Source organism: Podarcis gaigeae, assembly GCF_964106915.1.
Source record: "Podarcis gaigeae genome assembly, chromosome: 5".
NCBI classification, from domain to species: domain Eukaryota; kingdom Metazoa; phylum Chordata; class Lepidosauria; order Squamata; family Lacertidae; genus Podarcis; species Podarcis gaigeae.
Window position 1 is genome coordinate 36,731,636 of NC_139681.1, and position 23,560 is coordinate 36,755,195.

At 42.7% G+C, this 23,560-nt stretch overlaps 1 protein-coding gene across 2 annotated transcripts in view; it reads left to right on the top strand.

The window, feature by feature from the left end:
- Positions 1-23,560, top strand: part of STAMBPL1 (STAM binding protein like 1) — a 28,408-nt gene continuing 4,848 nt past the window's right edge. Inside the window, exons 1-8 of one of the 2 annotated variants that reach the window (XM_083740133.1) lie at positions 1-357; positions 12,834-12,914; positions 14,315-14,532; positions 17,274-17,349; positions 17,845-17,940; positions 19,110-19,443; positions 21,302-21,426; positions 22,669-22,806. In XM_083740133.1, the coding sequence (XP_083596259.1) occupies positions 355-357; positions 12,834-12,914; positions 14,315-14,532; positions 17,274-17,349; positions 17,845-17,940; positions 19,110-19,443; positions 21,302-21,426; positions 22,669-22,806 (1,071 nt within the window). In that variant the 5' untranslated portion in view covers positions 1-354. The remainder of the gene's footprint in view (positions 358-12,833; positions 12,915-14,314; positions 14,533-17,273; positions 17,350-17,844; positions 17,941-19,109; positions 19,444-21,301; positions 21,427-22,668; positions 22,807-23,560) is intronic. The other variant, XM_083740134.1, reaches the window with a different exon arrangement.

Sequence of the window (23,560 nt, forward strand, 5' to 3'; positions counted from 1 at the left end):
GGTCCATGTGTGAGCGCGCGCGCGCGTGGCGCCAGCCGGCTGTCTCCGCTGAGGGGAGCAACGGCAGCAGGAGCCCTGCTGGCGGCATTGTGCTCGAGAGCGGCGCTCGCGGCGAGAGATTGGGGCGCGTTCTGCCCCCGGCGCGTGTCACGGATTAGGCGAGCCGAGCAGCGGGCGGCGGCAGCAGCAGCAGCGGGCGGCGGCGGCAGCAGCAGCGGCGGCGGCTGGGCTCGGCCCCGCTCATTGTTGGGCCATTGTGGCGGCGGCAGCGACCGGCAGCTGCCGCCCCTTCTCTCTAGCCGAAGCCCTCAGGCGAGGCGGACTTGACGCGACTCTCCTGGCAGCCATGGCTTTATGGTAAGCTGGCGCGCTTTCTCCTCTTCGAAGGAGAGGTATCGAAACGGGGATGGCTTTGCTGCAGAGAGATGGAGGGCGGCGACGGGGGCTGCGGGAAGGCAGCCGGAGGGGGGGGGGCTTTCGCCAGGCGCATCTGGCCGACCCCTCCCGGAGGCGCAGGGCTGGGCTGCAGGCACCTTGCGGTCCCATTCCGAAAGGGCCCGCTCTGACGCGTTGACAAGGCGCCGACCCTCCGCCAGACAAACATGTGTGCCTCGAGGGGCGGGGGAAGCCTCGAAGCCCTTGTCTTCCTAGTTCCGCCTCCTGCTGCCACAGTCGGCGAGGAATCTCGAGCTTAGGGAAGCGGGAAGACGTGCTCTGTGGCTGAGGCTGATCTGACAGATCCCTTTCCCTGGCCATTATTATATACCGCGTTTCCCTAGAGCATCGCCGCTCGGGAACACGCTGTGCTGGAAAGGTGCTCTTTGGTTGCATGATCGGGGTGGAGTTGATCTGGACAACGGGGCGGGCGGCAGTTCCCGCCCCCTTTGAAATGTGACCGAAATGAAGCAGCTTCAGTCGTTTCCAGATGCCATTTGTTTTTAAAGGGACACTTGGAAGGGAGTGCACATTTCAGAAACAACATTATAGATCTCTCTCTCTCTCTCTCTCTCTCTCTCTCTCTTTCTCTGCCTCCCCTCCCTCCCTCCCTCTCCCCCACTCTTCTCTTTTTAAAAACAGACTCCACAAATCCCTTAACAGGCCCACTGGGATTTGCAAATCCACATAAGGATTTGCTACCCCATCCCCACCTCCAAGCACCCCTCTTTCCTGGTAAGTGGCGTTTGCCCTAGGGATTTTATTGCATCTGTACCTCAGACTCATTCTTCACTTCAGAGCTGCAGTTTTCTCTTTGCCTGCCCTCAGCACTTTCGCTGCTATGTTATTGATTCCCCAAGGACTTGCAGGTTGGATCAAGATGGCCTTGAATGCAATACAAATACCTTCTGGCGGTGGGGAGAAGAAAGCAATCAAGACAATAAGGTGGAACTGAGAAGATGCTCAGGGAGAATTTTCACCCTCTCTCTATCATAAATGGCTTTCCTTCTTTCCTTTCCCCTTTTTATAGTGAGTACAGTATATGACCTTTATAATTTATCATGCCATTATATATATATTAGAGCTACTAATGTCAGGATTAACACAAGATTCTGTTCATACTTGGGTTCAACTGTAAATTGAACAGCAATTAGCACTCTACCAGGTTTTTGGCCTGGTAATTGCTCTTGTTCTAACAGGCACTTTCTCCAGGGATGTGTTGAAATATTGCCCGTAAATAGCATTGCCAGAATATGAAAAATAAATGTCTTAAGAAAGTGAGAAAGGAGCAACAACTGTGTGAAATTGCGCTGTCTAGAATCTTGTATTGCCTTTCAATAGATAAAGGCTTGGCATAACCCTAACCTAGCTTGCTGTAATGTATTTTAGTAGGCCAACTAGATGTAAAATTGATTGTATTTTAAAATATTGCATAATGATGTCACATTTCTGGACTGGCTCTCCAGACAAAGGATAATTCATAAGATTAGCAATTAATAGGACTGATACGACTGTAATAATAGATTAGGTCTTGAGAAATTCAGAAATCCAAGTTGAAAAGTGCTGTCAAATTCGAAATTGCTAAGAATGTGACTAAACAGCCACAGTTACAGATGTCATAAACTGGGATTCTAGTGATAGAAGTTTTTTTTCCCCTTTTTCTTTTTTAAGAAAACATATACTGTATCTGAATTTGGAGTTTTTGTTGTTGTGGATGTTGGTGTTTGGACTATATAAAGCTGAAAGGTTTGCCAATATTTGCTTATTTTTAGCAGCTATGCTAATGTTCAGTGTTAGGAAACATTTTAAGATCATAACAAATTATATTCCATTGCTAAATGTGATCGCTCAAAAATGACCTATCTCAGTAGAGCCTAGGAGCAGTTTACATAGTGAATCAGTGCACTGAAATCATGAGTTTAGTGAATTCTGATGGGGTTTTGAATGTGACTGAAAGTTGAGTCACACAACCCTCTCAGCATGTTACCATCCCCAGAGAATACTCAGCCTACAATGAGTTGACTTGGGAGAGCAGTGTGACTGCTGCTGGCAAGCGCTGAGTTTGGCACAGTCATTTTAGAGAGTTGGTAGCAGTCATGTTTCTCCCCCTGGCCTAGTAACTTCTCCTCTTGTTTCTAAGTGGTACTTGATGCAGCTAGCTCTGTCTGTTTTCTAATTGGAAGTAGAAAGTTTTTATTCTATTAAGCAGTTGTTGTTGTTGTTTAGTCGTTTAGTCGTGTCCGACTCTCCGTGACCCCATGGACCAGAGCATGCCAGACACTCCTGTCTTCCACTTCCTCCCACAGTTTGGTCAGATTCATGTTTGTAGCTTCGAGAACACCATCCAACCATCTCATCCTCTGTCGTCCCCTTCTCCTTGTGCCCTCCCAACATCAGGGTCTTTTCCAGGGAGTCTTTTCTTCTCATGAGGTGGCCAAAGTACTGGAGCCTCAGATTCACGATCTGTCCTTCCAGTGAGCACTAAGGGCTGATTTCCTTAAGAATGGCAAGGTTTGATCTTCTTGCAGTCCATGGAACTCTCAAGAGTCTCCTCTAGCACCATAATTCAAAAGCATCAATTCTTTGGCGATCAGCTCTCACTTCCATACATCACTACTGGGAAAACCATGGCTTTAACTATACGGACCTTTGTTGGCAAGGTGATGTCTCTGCTTTTTAAGATGCTGTCTAGGTTTGTCATTGCTTTTCTCCCAAAAAGCAGGCGCCTTTTAATTTCATGAGTGCTGTCACCATCTGCAGTGATCATGGAGCCCAAGAAAGTAATTGCATATATTTTCAATTTAACAAGGGTGGTGCATGTACAGAAGGAAACCTCATGTACACATCCCTTGCATGGGTTGAAATTATGTGCTCAAAAGTATACAGTGGGCATGTTTTCTGGCTTTGGATCCTTCTGTTTAGATTCTGTGTAATTCAAGATATGGGACTGGCTACTGTACAAAGCACTTAACATTCATTTGGAAGAAGTGAACATAATTCATTTGCTACTTCCTGTGTTACCGATTGTGAAGAAGAGGATCTGTGATTTAGCTCTCCCCTCCAAACCCGAGCAGGTGATCTGAGCTGTCAGGCTTTGCAAAGTGGCCATCTGTTGGGTGGTTTTGTTGTTGTTTAGTCGTTTAGTGGTGTCCGACTCTTCGTGACCCCATAGAGAAGAGCATGCCAGGCACTCCTGTCTTCCACTGCCTCCCGCAGTTTGGTCAAACTCATGCTGGTAGCTTCGAGAATACTGTCCAAATATCTCGTCCTCTGTTGTCTGTGTTTGCATGGCACACTAAACCAGGGTGCTGAAGCTCAGGTCTGCAGACCAAATGTGGCTCATCAGGCTCTTCTTTCTGGCCAGGTCACACCCCTCATTGTTTCTACTTCATACCTTAGCTTCGTGCTGATAACACCAAGGTTGCAGGTTCGATCCCCATATGGGACAGCTTTATATTCCTGCATTGCAAGGGGTTGAAGTAGTTGTTCCTCAGGGTCCCTTCCAACTCTACAATTCTATTATTCTGTAAGTGCTTTTGTCATGTAGTTCAGACCAGCAAAATGGTTAACACTATTGTTAGTTTCTTTTTTAAAAAATATTTTAATTATTTTTCCCCTCATAACAAATATCCAATATCAATAACATTCATTTTCCAATTTCTCCCCTCCCTATTGACTTCCCTCAGCTTCCATTTCTGGTTTATTCTGTCAAATGTTACATCCTGCTGTTTGTATATAGTATAATGTTGTCACATTGTGAAATTTCTTTTTCTCTGTAAATAAATTTGTAAATGTTTATTTAAAACCTGCCAGGGAGTCCATGTCTGTTTGTTTTTTCCTTTCTGCAAATACTGTATGTTGTAAAAGGTTCCCATTCTTTTTCGAAATCACTATTGTCCTTTTCACGCAATTTGGCCGTTAACTTTGCCAACTCTGCATAGTTCATCAACTTTTATTGCCATTGTTCTTTTGATGGTATTTCTCCAGTCTTCCAGTTTTGTGCTATTAAGATTCTTGCTGCTGTTGTGGCATACATGAATAATGTCCATTTTTCTTTCAGTAGCTCTTAAATACCTAACAAACACTATTGTAAGTTTCAAAAAGGCTGATTTCACACAGTCATTGCTGAATGTTAGACTAAGTTTTTAGCTAAGAGCAAAAAAAGAACCCCAGTCTCAGTTCCAGACTGCAAATGCAACCTCTGGTTAAGCAAAAGCAAGCACTTTGGAACTTCTTCTCTTGGGTGCATGAGATGGGAGCAGAAGAGTATGTGAGCCCAGAGTTTGAGGCAGCTCATTATGGAGTGCATGCATAATTCTAACCTGTAATCTAACACCAAGGCTGCTAACCTTTAAGGGGCTGTGAGCACATTTGCAAGCTAGAGAAACACACACACACACACACACACACACACACACACACGGTGCATCCAAGCATACACCACAGCCTATTCTATTGGCTACAAGAGAGAAAGGACCTGGTGGGCCTGGTGGGCACCAGGACCTGGTGGGCACCAGGGAAGGCCTTTATGGCTGCATGGGCACCCATGGGCACAACATTGGTGGTCCCTGTTTTCACGTGATGCCCTGATGTGCCCCAAATGTCAGTAACGGTTGCCAGCTGGTGTATCAGAATGTTAGATTTTGATCAGGAAAATTTCTGGGTTCAATTTTCTGCTGACCCATGCAGTTCACTAGGTGACCATGAGCTCTCTCCATCTAACCTACATCACAAGGTTGTTGTGAGGGTGATATCAGTTAAGTCTTGGGCATGTTGCCTTAGGCTCCTTAGAAGAAGGATGGAATACAATCTAATAAATAAATTAGATGGTTTTTTTTTATGGACTAGTATCTACTGCATATATATATTTGTTTCACAAACCAGAACTGCATATAAGCTGTTCCTTTTAAAAATGGGGGGAACTTCCCCCACCTCCCAAACGACATGTTACTTTTGTGTTATAATAAGGGTATTGCCTACCAACAGGCCATTGGTTAAAATCCCGTTGCTCACATGAGTGTTATTAGAGGATACACCAGTCTGCTACCTATGAGCGGATTAGGAGCGTATTGAAGTAATGGGATGCTTAGAATAATCATGCCAGTTGACCTTAAAGAAGTTTGTAGCAAACAAGCATATGGAATGAACTCGTCTCCATGAGCTGAAGGTCACCTTCTTTTGATACCTTTGCTCTGAGTCAAGTTTAAAAATCAATGGAATGGTTTACCTTGATACAGAGGCAGCATTCATCAGTATCTTTTCTACACACAATAAACAACCAGGGTAACCTGAGATCTAACTACTTCCCTCTTGAAGTAGTTCCCTCTATATGATCTGTTTTATTATGATTTTGCTACACACACACACACAGCCCATAGTCACTTCTGAATAAGTATGCAGAGCATTGCATTGTAAAATCAACTAAACTGTTGTTAGAAAGCAGACATATTAAATGATTGTAATAAGATTTTACAGTACTTTCAACCGACAGAAGTGCTTATATATCTTAATCATGTTGTCATCTATAATGTAACTGCTTAAGCTTTCATGGAGCTAATCTTAGAGCTCACTTTGTACATTCAAATGCAGTTTGCTGCCATTTTAATGTTTGACATTTCTGCATAATTTGATGTGAATATGTATCAGTTGAATGTTTGTGTGCCTCTGTTTGCTTTGTGTTATTGATTTGGCTTGACATGTAGTCTAATTTCTTCAGTTACTAAGTTGCTGTTATTGTTATTATTATTAGCCAACCTTCCTACACATGCACTGTATCAGAAATTTGGTGTGCCCTGGCAGCATAAAAGGAAATAATTATCTCTGTTAGTCATTTGCCTAGTCATCAATGGGACTATTTACAAACTCAGAAGCTGCAACAGTGAAAAAATAAAAAAGTATCCCCAGTTCTGAACAACTTATATGGATACTTATATAGTTACTTATATAGATAACCTGTAGCCACCTAGTTGACATTGCTCAGGAATTCTAAGAAACCAACAAATTGGTGCAGTTTTCAAAGGTTCAGTCTGCCAAAATGGCATCCATTTGTATCCAAACACAGATAAAAGCCTGCTACTTGATCGCAGGAACCATCATGCAAAATTTGCTTATAACATTCATAGCAATCAGACAAACAAATTTCCACAATATAGGTTGGAAGATGAGGGATAGGCACTTGATCAAATATATTAACTATGTTAAGATACAGTACATTAACTGTTAAAACAATAAAGTCATGAGCAGATAGGAAACTTATACTAATTACAAAAACAAATTAGTTAACATTATGATACAATTAAATTCACTTTTTAAAAAATATCTATTTATTCCGTACGTTTATATCCCTCTTTTTCTCTGTGATGGAACTCAAGGCAGCATACACTTGCTTCCCAGGAAGACACTGACCAGGCACAGACCTGCGTGGCACAACCAAGGCAGCTGTCTCATGTGCCCTCAAATCATGCCTGGAGTCATTAGACAACTTGCTATAAATTTAAACAGTGCTAGGTAGGGTTTCTATAAACCAGAGCTTTCCAAACATTTCATGTTGGTGACACACTTTTTAGATGTGCATCATTTCGCGACACAGTAGTTCAGTTTTACTAGCAAACCAGAGGTTAAACCAGGCATAGGCAAACTCGGCCCTCCAGATGTTTTGGGACTACAACTCCCATCATCCCTAGCTAATAGGACCAGTGGTCAGGGATGATGGGAGTTGTAGTCCTAAAACATCTGGAGGGCCGAGTTTGCCTATGCCTAGGTTAAACTAGGTTAAACTAATCCCTTTCCAGCTCCGGGAGGAGCATAGGGAGTGTTCATGCGGCACATTAATGTGTTGCGACACACGGTTTGGAAAGCTCTGCTATAAATGCTAACTATTCTGCAAATAGTTCTTCTTTTACTTTTATGCTGGAGCATCAGGGCCAGCCTTTATTTATAATAAAATAAATTAACAACAGATATCAGAGAGGTAATTCTCATTCCTGCAGCAAGCAAGGTAGAATAATAGGTATTCTTTGGCAGTGGTCTTTGCCACTGATAACTGACTGCTTTCCTGTTCAGATACACCAGTGGTTTTCAACCAATCTTCCATGGCACCCTGGGGTGCCTTGAGTGATGGTCAGGGATGCCAGGGGCAACACTGGTCTTTGTTCCTTTTTCCTTCCCTCCCTTCCTCTAATGCCCTCACACATCTTTACCTCTCAAAGGCTTGCACAGCTGTTTGTTGCAGCATCCCTGCCTACAAGCTCCCCAGGCAAATGGTGCCTCTGGGGCTGGTTAGGGGGTGCTTCCCAGGCCCCTGTGGGGCAGTGTGAGGAGGCACGTCTCCTTGGGGCAGCAGCTGCTGCCTGGAGGACTCCCAAGGAGAGGGGAGAGGGAAGAGGGAGAGGATGCTGAGGGAACCCTCCACAAGGTAGGGTGTTCAAAAAAGGGTGAGAGGCTGCCAGCTCTGCAGGCAAGGGCAGACATAACTGGGCTCTTGAGCTCCACAGGGGTGCCACAAAAAGAATGTAGTTGGTCAAGGGAACTGTGGACTCAAAAAGGCTGAAAACCACCCACAATTACTCTAGGTGGCCAGCTGGAAAAAACTTTGCTTTCCTTCAAGTTTGCCCCTAATTGCTGCAGGGCCAGGAGGAAGAATCTCCATTCCTGCAATTTCTATAACCTCTTTAATTTCATTATGGCATTAAGCTGACACCTGTGTGGTGGCATCCCTGACTTCATGGAATCTTTGATCATATTTGATTGCATCTTTCTCTTCTTCTTTGGTGATCACTTGCAGCCGAGTAAGATTGTCTTCTATAAACACGGTTTTAAAAGTGAGTCTCTAAGTGACTGTGGAGGCCATTTCTGGATCCATAGGTCTTTCCACAGTGGGGACATACAGTAGGTTTCTGGGCAGGAGTTGATCATGGTGAGGGTTTGCCAAGCGTGCCTTCCTCTTAGCACTTTTCTCCCTTTTGTCCTGAGTTCAAGCATCTTCAAAACCCATGACACCTTTGGTAAAGGCTGTTCTCCAATTGGAGCGCTCGCAGGCCAGTGTTTCCCAGTTGACTGCATCTAATAATGGACAGTTAGTTGACAATATTTGATCAGTCAATTGACCCAAGTGGCAATTCTATAAGTAAGCAAGGCTCATCAGATTTGTGGTGCTTGGGATGTCTGGGCTTCCTCTATGCATAAATCAGACGGATTAGGAAGATAAAATGGCCACTCTGAGTAATGACAGCTGTTGCAGGCAAAATTTGCAATGGTGCAAAGCAGAATAAAACTGGAGAAGGTAATAGAAACAGGGCCAAGAGTGCAGGGGACAATCAGCTTCAATTAAGACAGTTGAGAAAAATAATATGCTGGGACAGTAAATTTGTCCACTGCCAAGGGAACTCTCTCAAACCAGAATGCCAAAGCTATTTTGTGTATTCTGCTTAGGACAGGCGTGGGGGACAATTGACTGATCAAACAGTGCCTGTTGAGCAGTCAATTAACTTCAATCAGTTACTTCATGCATGAAAATAATGCCTACCTTTTTATTGTATACTATGAGATTGTTTTGTAACAATGACAGAGAATAAAGGCTCTATTTCTGAGCCCTTCAAATGCTAAGTTACAACTTGCCCTGTAATTCCTTCTAAATGCATTCCACGCTCTTACCTTCCTATTAACCACATGACCTAGCTCAAGGGTGGCTAACCATTTTACCATATTTTTCCCTCTATAACACGCAGATTTTTTCTCCTAAAAAGGAAGGGGAAATGTCTGTGCGTGTTATTGAGTGAATGTGTGGTCCCTGGAGCCAAATGGCGCGAGTGGAGGCAAAAAAAAGCAGGCAAAAATCAAATCGCCTCTCGGAGAAGGGAAACCTAAAAAGAGGAAGCGGCTGCTTTCCTGCATTCTGCCTCAGGGTCTTACTGCCCACCCACCTCTGTTTCCTTGCTGTGTTTGCTCAAACGGAACAAAGAGCAGGGAAAGCCCCTCCCCTCCAGGCAAGCAGAGGGGAAAGCAGAGTGTCTTATCTGTGCTCCGGTGCTGCTGAAAACATGCAGGAGAGAGAGAGAGAGCGCGCGCAAGCTGGCTGGCTTGGGTGGGTAGGTGAGGGAAAACTTTTGCCTTCCTTTCCTCCCTCCCGTTATACCCCTCTCCTGCATTCTTAGCCAGCTGCTTCTCTGCACCCCCTCTCCTGCTCCTTGTCCGTTCTGTGTTTTTCCTTCCCTCCCCACTTAAAATGTGGTTAAAAAGCATGGATCCACATGGATCCTCAGGATCTTTGCATTGGGTCACCCCAAATTCACCATCAGATCACATGTCTGTGGCCACAGCATGAAGCACAAAAATGATACATCCACTGTTTCATTCAGAATGTTTTTTCCCTTGTTTTCCTCCTCTAAAAACGATGTGCGTGTTATGGTCAGGTGCGTGTTATAGAGCGAAAAATATGGTATTTTTTTCAGTCAAGGGCCACATTCACTCTTGACCAATCCTCTGGAACAGGTATTGCTGCTCCACACACTTGTATGCACATCCAAAGGCACACTGCCTCCCTCCTCAGCTGATCCATGCAGTCTGATGATGAGGTGGCCTCCATCCACCCCCATTTTTTTGGCCACAGTCGCCAAAATCAGTAGAGTATTGGGGGGGGGGGATCAGAAACGTTTTCTTAGAGGACCTGTATTAGAATGCCAAAGGGACAGTTAGCCACCCCATCCTAGCTTCTCCTGCTACCTAGATGCTGCACTGCCAGCTCTGAACAGTACAGGTTTACAGTTCAATAGGGAGCGACACACACAAGCAATTTCACATAAGTCACAAGTTCCCGTTTATCAGTGGACTATGACTAAATCCATTGCATTTGATGTGGTGAGGTTTTATCAAGTGGTCTGAAACAGTCAGCAATATAGTCAGCCTGCTGCAGGCTCTGTAGGCTCTGAGAGAACTTCAGTTTTCAGAATAGGTGATGAAATAATTATGAGAGATCTTCGGGGGCACTCTTTACCAACTCAGCTTTTTCTCTGCTATCAGATTATTTGGACACTGAGTGTTCAGTATTTTTATTATTTTGGAGGAAGATGGCACACGGTGAGATAATTGGATAATGTCAGCGTTGTGATAGCAGAATGACTTGAATTGTTATTTGGTTTTGAAAATAATGTGTCGATTTATAGACACAGATGTCTTCTGTTTAGGAGAGAGAGATGATGTAAATACATTCTACTGAAAGTATTGTTGAACAACCTATAAATAGCCTATCCTTCAACTCAGTTTGCCAAAGCCAGTTAGGCAGTCAGAGCAAGTTTTGTTGAAATTGAGGGGGGCTGAGTGCTGGAGTTAGATACTCCAGTTCTATTAAAAGATGATAGAAGATGAATGCTTATTAAAAAGATTTTTCAGAAACTTTGCAGAGCTATTTTTGCACAGTCTACAGTTCCACCTTAGCCTGATCCTGTCAGATGCTATTTTGGAAAATAAGAATATAGGTTCATGTGCCACGATTTCTGTGGCTCCTCAGAGTGAAGAGCATGGCACTGAGATTGTATCACAAGAATTCCAAAACATGATAGTACAGCAGCTTGAAAGCACTGTGCTGATAACAACCAGTAAGCACCACTGCATACAACAAAGCAAAATAATTTTCAAGCCCACCCTCCAAAATTTTGGGAAGATTATTGAAGTGCATATGAATTGCTCAGTTGGAATAAACCTTACTTTCATCTTGGGATAGTCAAGTGATAACGCTGTTTATGGCTGCAAGGCGAAATTACTGCTTAATGGTCCAGAACGGTTGATAGATTTTTCATTAATGGGAGCTAATTGTTAGGAAGTAGTTAGAGAACGCTGAGTGTTTTGACTAAGAGTTAGCAGAGCTGGGAGCATTACACCAGCCCTGCTAAGGGGGAAGACAGCTGATGCAAGAGGGGTATGTGCTGCTGTGTGTGCATGTGAAGAGAGAAAAAGAAACCACTTTTGGAACAGGGCAGGATACAAAGAGAGAAGCTGTGAATGAAAGGCTGGAAGCATCTTGAAGTGCCAGTGCCTTTCCAGGGATCTGGTGTGGCATAGTAGATATTGCCTCTTAGGACAACCACTGCTTTCATGTATGCTCTGCTTGCATATTTGTACATAAGCCAAACATTATAAAAATCTCTTCCCCAAAGGAAAGCAAAACCTGGGAGGTGATTTTCCTGGAACTTTTCACCTCTTAAAGAATATGGAACAATATCAGCATGTAGCTCACAGTCCTAGTAAATTTGAGTTAGCATTTTGCATATGCTTATTTTTACTGGCTAAGATATCTATAGATAGCATTTCCGATGTCTGGTTTTGTCACTTCTCTAAATCTACCAGGGTGCAGGTGGAAGAACCAATGAGGCTTGCAAACTTGCCTGTTGATGTTACTAATCACGTTGTTCCCCTTTCAAACCCTGTGTTTTGTTTCTTTGTCTTCAAAGGGTTTATGCGGCTGGGGGGGGTGTTGTTTCTGAGCTCAGAGGGCTTTTTTTGCAGAATCAAGCTCCAACATGCTTGACATTTCCTTGCTTGACATTCTGAGATAATGACTTTGGTTTATATGAAGAGAGATCTCAAGGGCTTTTCTGCTGAGTTAAGGTTATGTGAATCAGGTACAGGTATATTTCACTAGAGCTGCGAATTGCTCCCCCAAAAGTAGTTAGTCCTACTGTTATTTATATGGTGAAAGGGATATATCAACAGACCTAAGGTATGGTGTATTAAAGACTGTCTACCAATGCATGATAACAGTGTATGTTTTGCCTGGAAAAAAAGTAGTGAAGGAACAAATGCTTTCTTACACTTTACATATTTACTTTGTGCAGTAAAACAGATAACTTGCCTCTTGCTGTAGTGCATTGTCACATATGATATATTGCTAGGAAGGAGCCTACCATGAAAGTATAGTTGTTTTCTTTGTTTAGGGTGCAATCTTATGACCCCTGGGAGGGCTTGGGGCTGTGCTAGGGGAGGACCAGGAAATGGCTTGGATTTAAAACTATCCTAGTCCCCTGATGTGCCCCCAAAGCAGGGAAAGCTTCAGATCACGACCCCCCAAGCACTTTTTAGAGGGCAAGAGCGCAGTGTGAGAGTGCGGCACTCAAAATGGCCATCATGATCTCACATGAAACAATGTGATGTCCCAATTTTTCCAGGGCAGTTGGTAGGTATATATCCAGAAGATATGGCTACCTTTGAAATACAGGTCAACAAAGCCATGGTGCTTTAAGTACCAATCTATGGATTCATGATTCATGATTCATATTTCAAGAGACAAATGCTGGTTGGTTACAACATCGTCAGTATATTTCCTTGGAACTTTGTCATTGGCGTGAGATGTTAGATGAGACTGCTGTTGAGCACTGTATCTTTTCCCATTCTATTTTTGTGGCTAGATGGAAGGACTGGAGAGGAACAGTAAGCTTGGATTGCAAGCACAAAGTAACATGGAACAACCATTCACTGTAAGTTCATTGGTAAGTGCTAAGGGCTGATGTTTCATGATGCATGGAAAGCTGCTTATCAGACATGTCTGCTTGAATGGTGTGGATTTTGGCTTGAGCCTGTTTTTTTGTGAAGCAAGCATCCCACTCAAGCTCAAAATACACCTTGGAACATGTTGTCCATCTTTCCAAAATGTATTGAGTTGGCATAAAATAAAAAAAGATTATGAATGCTACTTCTGACCCTCCATTTGGTCCATAACTTTTTACTTTTACTGAACTCCTCTGATAATCATATCATTGTTGATACGTTATTCTAAACCACTCCTTTAAAGCCTTGCTAGGCCCAGACATAATTAAAAATCACAACTTTTAAGGCTTGCGGTAGACATGACAGAAGACGTGGGGCTGCTGCTAAAAATAGGACCATCCTCTCCTCTTTTCCCCCTCCTCCATAATGTCTACTAATACATAATGTATGGTGAGACACTGTAACAGTGAGAGAATATCTTTGCTACATTTAAGTGGCTGCCACTTGGGGACACAGGGAAACTCTCAGCATGGTGGCCTGATGCCATGTGCTTAAATTGCGAGGACGAGGCAGAGATGCAGGACTGCTGTTTTCTTCAGCAGTCTTCCTTTCTCACTATGCCTTTGCTTAAGCCTGAATCATGTCTCAAACTTCCCATATTACATTCCTGTTTATGAAAGAGGCTGAACAGAGTGGCTAAAGGTAAAGGGACCTCTGACAATTAAGTCCAGTCATGAATGACTCTGGGGTTGCGGCACTCATCTCGCTTTATTGGCCAAGGGAGCCGGCATACAGCTTCCGGGTCATGTGGCCAGCATGACTAAGCCGTTTCTGGCAGACCAGAGCAGCGCATGGAAACGCTGTTTATCTTCCTGCCAGAGTGGTACCTGTTTATCTACTTGCACTGTGTGCTTTCGAACTGCAAGGTTGGCAGGAGCTGGGACTGCCGACCAAGGCTCAGTGGTTTACACCACAGCGCCACCTGCATCCTGTTTATGGAAGAGGCCAAACAGAGTGGGTTTAAAAAGTAGCGACTGAAAGCTTTATGATTCTGACTTGTGTATATGCAAATGTGAAGGACAACATTTCAGAACAACAGCAGCTGTGAAAAATATATCATAATGGGCATAAAGTGCACATCTCTTGCATCATTAAGCAAAATGATTTTTGGAAAGTTGTGTGGTTTTGAAAATGTGGTTGTGTGCATGTGCATGGAGTAGCTGGGGGTTGGTTTAATGGGATTTCCCCTCTACTATTTTGCAACAGCTCTGATGGAGCAAAATCGAACCTTGCTGAAACCGTAGGTTGCAACTGCTAATTGTGGCTCAAGATTTCAGCTCGAGTTCCTTGGATAAGTTCAGTAACCAAAGTGAAATGCAATTTGTGCTGTCTGTTTTAACAGAAAAGGCTAGCAGCTATACCTGACCACACAGATGTTGCACTGAGCCCAGAGGAGCGTGTACGTGCCTTAAGCAAACTTGGTTGTAACATCACAATAAATGAAGACATTACTCCACGGCGCTACTTCAGATCTGGAGTGGAGATGGAGCGCATGGCATCTGTATATCTGGAAGAAGGAAATCTTGAAAATGCCTTTGTTCTCTATAATAAGTTTATAACGTAAGGATTGGTCTGAAGTTATGGATATCAAGCTGATCTTAATTTTTAGGAACGGCAATTTTAAGCCAGTGGAATGCTAAGCAAATGATTCCAAACGTGTCTGAAAAAGGAGTCTTGTTAGGCAATGACTTTAGAGCTCAACAAATATGCCCTCATTTGTTACAGGGCACACAGAAGGCTTTCCTAACTTCTGCTTCCAAAATTCTGTATTTTCCAAGCATGTCAACAGTAATTACTTTTATACCTGGAAAATACATCTTTCTCCCAGCTAGCATGTCAGTTGTGAGGTGAACGCTGCATGCAATGCAACTGCACTAGTGCCAAAGAGCCTGGTAGAAAATGTATGTTAACATTAGTAGTGATAAACAACACAACCCTCACCTGGTGCTAGGGATTTTCACAGTTTTTGTTCACTCCATGTTTTTAAGTGATCCAACCTGATTCACACTTCTTGGATTAATATGCAGATCAGAACAAAGTTATTTTAACGTTTTCACACTTCCCTCCATTTTCTGATATAGCTGTTAGCTCAGATGTGTATTCAACTGCCTCTTTTAGGCTAAAATGTGTATTTTAGGTAAAAAAAAACTATTGAAATTGTATTTTACGGTAAAATGTGTACAGAAAATGCACATTTTCCTATGATTTTTTAAAAAACGAAATTGCAGAATCACGCAGAAATTGGACTGAATAGACTCGATGCAAAAGTTACATGAACTGGAAATAGACATCCTTTCATCCTTACCTGATGCCTCTACCATTGTGTTAATTTATAGGACAGAGAGTTTTCCTTTTTTTAATGTTTAAAGATGGAGCACTCAAAAATCAGGAGTTAGATGTTACAGCAAACTTGAGGCCGCCATCTTAAACATCAGCTTTGTGTCCCTTCTCCTGTCCATAATGATAAAGAATATTCAACATACAGAAGAATTTCATTACTCTGTAAGCTTCCTTGACAATGCATGGATACAGAGAGACATGATATAATATTATGCATGGAATATCACATGCAGGCTGGGATGTTGGAACTTATAGCCTGAGAACATCTGGAGGGCACAGTGTTGGCTATCTGGCATTTGAGAAAGGGGATAGGGAAGAAACAAGGCACAGGGTGCTGTTTTCATGGGTTGCCTCATGTTTGACATACATCCCAGTTTCACAGTCAAAATTAAAGGAATCAGTCTGCAACCTTCCAGACCTTTTCAAATGCAGAAGAGTCTGACAGACTTTCCTTTAATTGAGATGAGACAGGCTCATCAGGCAGGACAGTAGGCCACCACTCATCAGAATGTGTGAGCTTTGGCTGCACCATGCATTGCTGGAGTTGACTCCTGCCTTCAGCTAGTATTTTGTTAAAACTGATGGTTGTAAAAACTCAGGGAAAGTGCAGACATGAGGTACATATGAACTATGTGGCTGCTGTTGCATCATCACAAAGCTAGGGCTCAAACTGAGATGAGGGATTTCTGCTGGGTGATTTAATCTTTCATGTTGCATTTTGAATACAGCTGTGTTCCCCCCCCCCTCCACAAACACACACACACACACACACACACACACACACACACAGAGAGAGAGAGAGAGAGAGAGAGAGAGAGAGAGCAGCTTTTTATTTAACTCTTGTCATACATCTTCAGTACAAATAACCAATGTATACCTTAATAAGCAGCCAGTAATTACAATGGCCACTATCGCCATGCCAACGACTAATTTCATTCTAGCAAGCAACCTCCATCAACTAGAAACTGCAGTATTTTGCCAGTAAATGGGGATAGGGAGCCCTGCCAGTGTTTCCTATAGAGTCAATAAACTAGGCTGCCAGACCTGCTTCTGTTGCTGAGTCACTAATCCATCCCCTAACCTGCGAGTGAGTGAGTGGAAGCTCGCTATGCCATTTTTGAATTCCTTTTGTGCACCTGTGCCTGCTTCTGGCACTCTCTTGGCAGAGTCTTTTTCCCTTCCCCAAGCCCAGTTTTGTTCCCAGACATACTTTAACACAATAGGCTGCATTATGGATGCAGATAAGCTGCTTTCCATGCTGCCTTCTCATTCACCCACCCCCACACTCACATCTGAGAAAAGGAAACAGAAGTCTTACAGCAACTATATGTTCTGGGGAAAGCCATGTGAGAAGTTAAATGGGAGAGTCTTGAAGCTCAGTGGTGGGTCATAAGCTTTTCACTCAGAAGGTCCCAGCCTCAGTCCTTCAGTCTAAATGTTCACAACTATTCAGACTGGGACACCTGCCTAAGTTTTGAGAAGTTGTTTTCAGTTGAAGTATTGAAATAGTGCTGGGCTAGTACTCCCGAGGAAAGAGGCAAGAAGAATTGAAATGGAGGGAAGAGAAGGATTGAAAAATTGCATTGTCAGTTACAACAAACAAAGAAAGTAGGTACACCAAAGGATAGTTTTAGTGCTTTGTTTTATTCATTATCTATAGTTCTAAGCATAGCATTGACTGCAACTGAGAAGCATTATTTTTCTAGAAGAGCTGCGTGAGAATGAGTGGCACTACAGCATAGTAAATAGTAAACCAATTGTGCACTGAGAACCGACTGTAGAACTGCAGTGTTGTAATTTAAAATCCAAAGGTACAGAAAGCTGCTGTGAATCAAAAAAGGAACACTAGGTCCAGCCTCATACGATTTATGCAGCCAGCTTTTGTCTCTGCAGGAAAACAATGGTGTTGTGGATATTTCTCAGACATGCAAGGTGGAAAATGTGTGTGTCTCGTTTTCTAGTTTGTTTGTAGAAAAGCTGCCCTGTCATCGAGACTACCAGCAATGTGCAGTTCCAGAAAAACAGGATATCATGAAGGTAGAGTTGTTGTTTTTTTAACAAATAAAAATATCGGGCTTTTCAGAGGACTTCTTTTTCTTTTCATGAACCAATAACAACAGCACCACCAGCTCTGCGAAGGCATTTGGGCTCTAAAAGCTGATGTTTCCGTCGGTGCTGAAAGCTACAGTATGAACTCTGGGTTTGGAAGCCATGTTCTCCTATGGAGACCAGACTTGATACATTTTCTCGTGATTAAATTATGTTAGCCATTTTACCAAGGCAGCAGTGCCATCATGAACTTTGAAATCTATCAGTAGCAAACACAAAGGCAGTTAAGGCCACTGAACAGCCATGTCAATAGAGGCTGGTTCATAGCTCTGAGCCTTAAATTTTTTGTATTTAATTTTAATTTTATACCAATAGACAAATTGGTTATGAGATCAAGATGGTGATCTGGAATGGGAGGAAGGCAAGTATTTATATGCATGCATGCACTTATTTATTTCTTTATTTTAATTCTCTCTAACAAAGAAACTGAAGGACATAGCCTTTCCAAGAACTGATGAATTGAAGAAGGAGTTGTTAAAGAAATATAATGCAGAATATCGGGAATATATGCAAGACAAGGTAAATTCCACCAAAACATATATATTGTATGTGTTTTTAATTATATGTGTACCCCATCATCAATATTCTGTATAACAAAGCTGGCAAATATATAAACCTTTAGTAAGGAACCCTATAGGTGAATGACATAATTTATTTTGTGGTAGTGGTGGTAAGTAACACTGTTACTATTGATGATAATAATAATAATAATAATGTTAAAAATGAACAAAAAGTGAAACTGAACACTAACATATCAGCTATCTATTGAGAAACCAAAGTCCTTTGTTACCTCTTGATCCATGGAAGTGTTCCACTGGATTGATGCAAACCTTTCCTCCATCCCCCGGCAACATAGACACACACAAGTAGGCAGCCATACCCAAACAACATGGGTGCCAAGAACTGTATGGCCCACAGGCAATGCATCCATATTCTGCACTGTACTATTCCTTGCCAAAAAGTTTGGCCAAGAATCATAGCCAGCTATAAACGTGTGTCAGTTCCTTGACATTATTTATTTTTGCCATTGTTCACTTCCTATGCTTGTGCTCATAGAGGAAAGGATCCTTTCCGAAGCCCAAAATATGCATGATGGTGGCAGACCTACTAAATGAAAAGTTCTCATTTTCACTTGCAAAACAAGTGTGGGTGGTGCAACTGAAAGGGTCAGAGAGCTATGCAGCCAGGAGCAGGGTATTGGACAGTTTACCCAGAAGTCTGTTTCTTAAGGTCCAGTACCAGAAGTAAGCCCTGCAGGGGGAAAGCTACAGGCTGAAGGTTTGTTCAGCATTCTCCCCATCCCCATACACTCCTGGCCTTTAAATAGTACAGTGGTACCTCGGGTTAAGTACTTAATTCGTTCCGGAGGTCCGTTTTTAACCTGAAACTGTTCTTAACCTGAAGCATCACTTTAGCTAATGGGGCCTCCTGCTGCCGTCATGCCGCCGGAGCACAGTTTCTGTTCTCATCCTGAAGCAAAGTTCTTAACCTAAGGTACTATTTCTGGGTTAGCGGAGTCTGCTGCCTGAAGCATATGTAACCTGAAGCATATGTAACCCGAGGTACCACTGTACTCCACTTTATATGTGAATGGGACAAGTATTTAAACAGTTGGATCTGCCATGTCTAATGTGGTTTGAACCACTGTGGGTGGTACATTGGATTTTTTCATGTAATATATTTTTCAGGGCAAATGCAAAGCTGAATTACTCAAGAAGCTAGAGCAACAGAAACTGATAGAAGCAGAGAAGAAGCGGATTGCACAGATTCGTCAACAGCAGCTGGAAACAGAACAGTTTCAGTTCTTTGAAGATCAACTGAAGAAGCAAGAAAGAGCCCGTGATGAGAAAACTAAGGATAATTCAATTACATCTGAGCAGACTGATGGGAGCACGTTATCGTCATGCACTGCAACACATCTGAATAATTCTTTCCCCACAACAATTGCAAACAAGAGTGATGGACAGTCTCCTCCCATAAGTCGGGCCTTAAAGCCAGCTGCTACTCTAAGTGCTGTTCAGAGTAAGAGAGCAATTTTGTTGTTCTTGTCTTCTTCCCATGTTATTGCACTGTTAGAATCTATAGCCAACTGTGTGGCTAAGTCAAAACAAAAAAAATTCCTTCCAGTAGCACCTTAAAGACCAACTAAAGAAGGAATTTTTTTTTGTTTTGACTATGGCAGACCAACACGGCTACCTATCTGTGTGTGGCTAAGGTTCGCAACAGGTGACATCAAATATAAATCGGAATACAGTGGTACCTCGGGTTAAGTACTTAATTTGTTCCGGAGGTCCGTTCTTAACCTGAAACTGTTCTTAACCTTAGGTACCACTTTAGCTAATGGGGCCTCCCGCTGCTGCCGCGCCACTGGAGCACAATTTCTGTTCTCATCCTGAAGCAAAGTTCTTAACCCTAGGTACTATTTCTGGGTTAGCAGAGTCTGTAACCTGAAGCGTACGTAACCTGAAGTATATGTAACCCGAGGTACCACTGCACATGAAAGATTTCACCTAAAAATCTACACAATGCCAATGATTAAAATCCCAAACCGTTGAAATATTACAGCATAGAGCATGTTCTGAAACTTTGATACACACATAGGTATCTTTTATCTGGTTAGAAATGTGTTTCCACGTTCTGGATGGGGAGCTCTGTAAAGGTTGCCCAGTTACTCGTTCAGACCTCCATTTCAACTGAGTGTTTTTTCCCTAAAAAGGAAAAGCCATGAATGAATAATTGGCAGTTCAACCTAACAAAGTCAAGGTGTGCTTTATGTTGTGTGTTTGTGACTGACTTCTAGTATACCCTATTCGTTGGTTTGCTGAAGGGAAATATTTGGGTCTCAGATCTCCCTTCTTTCAGGCTTCCATTCACATAGCTTGCATTCTTCCATGCCCCTAGTTTACCTTCATAAAGCTGTTTCTCTGTATTCCTCATCACTCCTTTCCCTTTAACTTTAGCTTTTTAATTCACTCAAACCTCTTTGAAACCCTGATTCTGGAACTATGCTTCCAAAAGTTCAATAAATTCTGTTTAATAACTGCTCATTCATCCTGGAATGTTGCCGAACGGCCCAAGGTCAGCTAATGACCTTCATGGTTGAGCAGGGTTCCCAAACCAGCTTTTCCACTACATCACACTGGCACTCAAATCCTAAAATGCACACACCAAATAAGTGAGACTGCAGCAACTCTAGTAGCTGTCCAACCTATGTAGCTTGTGATATTTTATAGAAAATTCAGCCTTTCTTTGTTGCATAAGCCATTTGCCATAAGTAGAGGGCAACAGAAACAGGCGCAAAAGAAAATCACTGCTAGAAATGGGACAGTCACTTTCAGTGTCTTTATATCTACCCTGAATTCTGACTGTAGCTAGGTAGTGTATAAATTTCCAAAATAAATGAATAAATGCAAAATAAATTATTAAAAAATTAGCCTCCAAATTTGTACATGTATTCAAGTCAGTCAAGCGCTTTTTAAATTGTATTGTATAAGAGCATTTTAATACTGTAGACTTCTGCATAAATGTAAAAAGGTAAAGGACCCTTGGACAGTTAAGTCCAGTCAAAGACGACTATGGGGTTGCAGCACTCATCTCACTTTCAGGCCGAGGGATGTTTGTCCATAGACAGCTTTCCAGGTCATGTGGCCAGCATGACTAAACTGCTTCTGGTGCAATGGAACACTGTGACAGAAACTGCTACGTTGGCAGGAGCTGGGACTGAGCAACAGGAGCTCACCCCATCGTGGGGATTCGAACCACTGACCTTCCGATCAGCAAGCCCAAGAGGCTCAGTGGTTTAGACCACAGTGCCACCCGCATCCCTTACCTTACCTTTATCTCTGCATAAATGACACTCTTACTCTCTCTCTCTTTTTAGACAATGTAGCTGAAGGGCTGCGAAGTGTGGTTCTGCCCAAGGATCTTTGCCACAAATTTCTGCTGCTAGCAGAGGCAAATACAGTAAGAGGAATAGAGACATGTGGAATTCTCTGTGGAAAACTGGTACAGTTGAACCTTCACATTTGTATGGGGAAGGCACTTTTGATAGTACTGTATTTTCCTGTAATGAACTGATATCAGAGCAAAAGCAGATGTGGAGTGTAAGTGTGCTACATAATTGACTTTACTTCTCAGAAATTCTTACTGAACTGTGGTCTGCTGTTTGCCTTTTGGGGGAGGAGCATAAATCATTGATCTTAGGCAATGGGAAGCACGTAATGCTATTAAATCATTCTGCTGTGAAGTTAGACCTCCACTAAAGGATTTTTTGTAATGGTTTTCATGAAACACAAATGAGAATTTGTTGCAGGAAAATCAATATTAAATATAGTGGGAGCTAATGCTGTGGCATATCAGATTCTGAATATCAGATTTTGTGTGTATGTATGAGTGGAGAGAAATTATAGCAAATATCACTTAGCTATTATTGCTTGGATTTTGCTTCCTAGATAAATAATGCACACTGTTGACTAATGTTCACTTTACACCAGTAGTTAACTGCGAGATGGTATCTGAAATACGGCTGATATAGAAAGTACTCAACCTGGCACACAGGGGAAAACATACACAGATATTAAAATAATATATATTCTGGCTAGTAAGAAGATTTAAAAAAATACTGCATTGTGAAACCCAACCCTATCTATGAGAAGTAAATTCCATTCGCAAGTGAGTGTGAATAAGATTACATACTAAGAAAAGGTAGCATTTCCTGCCGTATCTTTACATAAGCATGGCACACACTGGCTGTAGCTCAGTGCTTTTAATGCAGAAGTTCCATGTTCAGTACCAGGCATTTTCAGGTAAGGGTTGTGGAAAAGTGCTGTCTGTATCCTTGGAGTCACTTCCAGTCACAGCTGTAAACTTTTCCCTTTTCTTGCAAGGAATCCTATTCAGAATAAGGGAATTTCCCTTTAAAAAAGGGAAACGTTGACAGATATGCTTCCAGTCAGTGTAGAAAATGCCGAGCTAGATGGACCAAAGCTTTGACTCAGTTAATAAGGCAACTTTCAACCTTCCCTTTTAATGCTTGTCCAGGTATATAATATTTTAATGTCAATGTTGACCTCCGTCATTGCTGCTTTGTCTGTTACTGTGATGAACCTGAGTATCGCTTCGTGTAAATCAGCACAGCAACTATGATAAGAGCACTAAAAACTGATCCGGTTGGTAATGGTGATGGTTATGAGGGTCGACGTTCGGTGCTTGTTCCCAAAGCTATCTTGCCACACTTTTATTTTACAGACCCATAACGAATTCACTATTACTCATGTGATAGTGCCAAAACAGTCTGCGGGGCCAGATTATTGCGACATGGAGAATGTGGAAGAGCTGTTCAGTGTTCAAGACCAACACGATCTCCTCACTCTGGGCTGGATCCATGTACGTATATACATAAATATGCTGTGGATCTCAGTGAAGAAATAGGCAGAAGACATTCCTTACAGAAACAATATTTTTGGTAAACTATTCTAAGGGTGTGCAATGGGGGGGGGGAATTGGTTTTGTTTTTAAGCCGATGTCCTTTTTGCTTTATCTTCATTTTAGTTGCATTGGTTTATTTCCATTTTACTCTCATAGGCGCCGACTCCATGGGGCCTGAGGGAGCCCGAGCCCCCTCAAAAATTCGTTGGGGGGGCTCTGCCCCCCCAATAATTTGAGAAAATTATTAGTTATATTATGCTTTGTAAAATCACAAAATTATGTTGGTATTTTTTATCTTCCTTGTTTGACGATAGTTACCTTTTAAAATACATTCAGTAATGAGTTAAAACAAAGCCACTCCCGATCTAGAGAGGGGGTGGGGTTGCGGGCTCTCGACCCATCAACAATCTCGCGGGGCTGGCGTCAGCCCCACGAGAAGCAGGGATTCCCCCTAGCTCATTAATATTCACCGCCCGCGGCGGCAGCCAATTGGCTGCCGCAAAGGGCGGGCCCTCACAGGTTCACTTAAGGTCGGGGCAGCCAGGGGCTCGCCCCTTTCGTTCCCCCAGCAGCAGCGGTTTGGAGGTCTTGGCCCCCCCCCCAATATTTTTTATAAGTCGGCGCCCCTGTTTACTCTGGTTTAATTTTTCCATGGATTTCGGTGGAGACCCATCTTGTCTGCTACTGCCTGTAACATAACACATGCACTGAC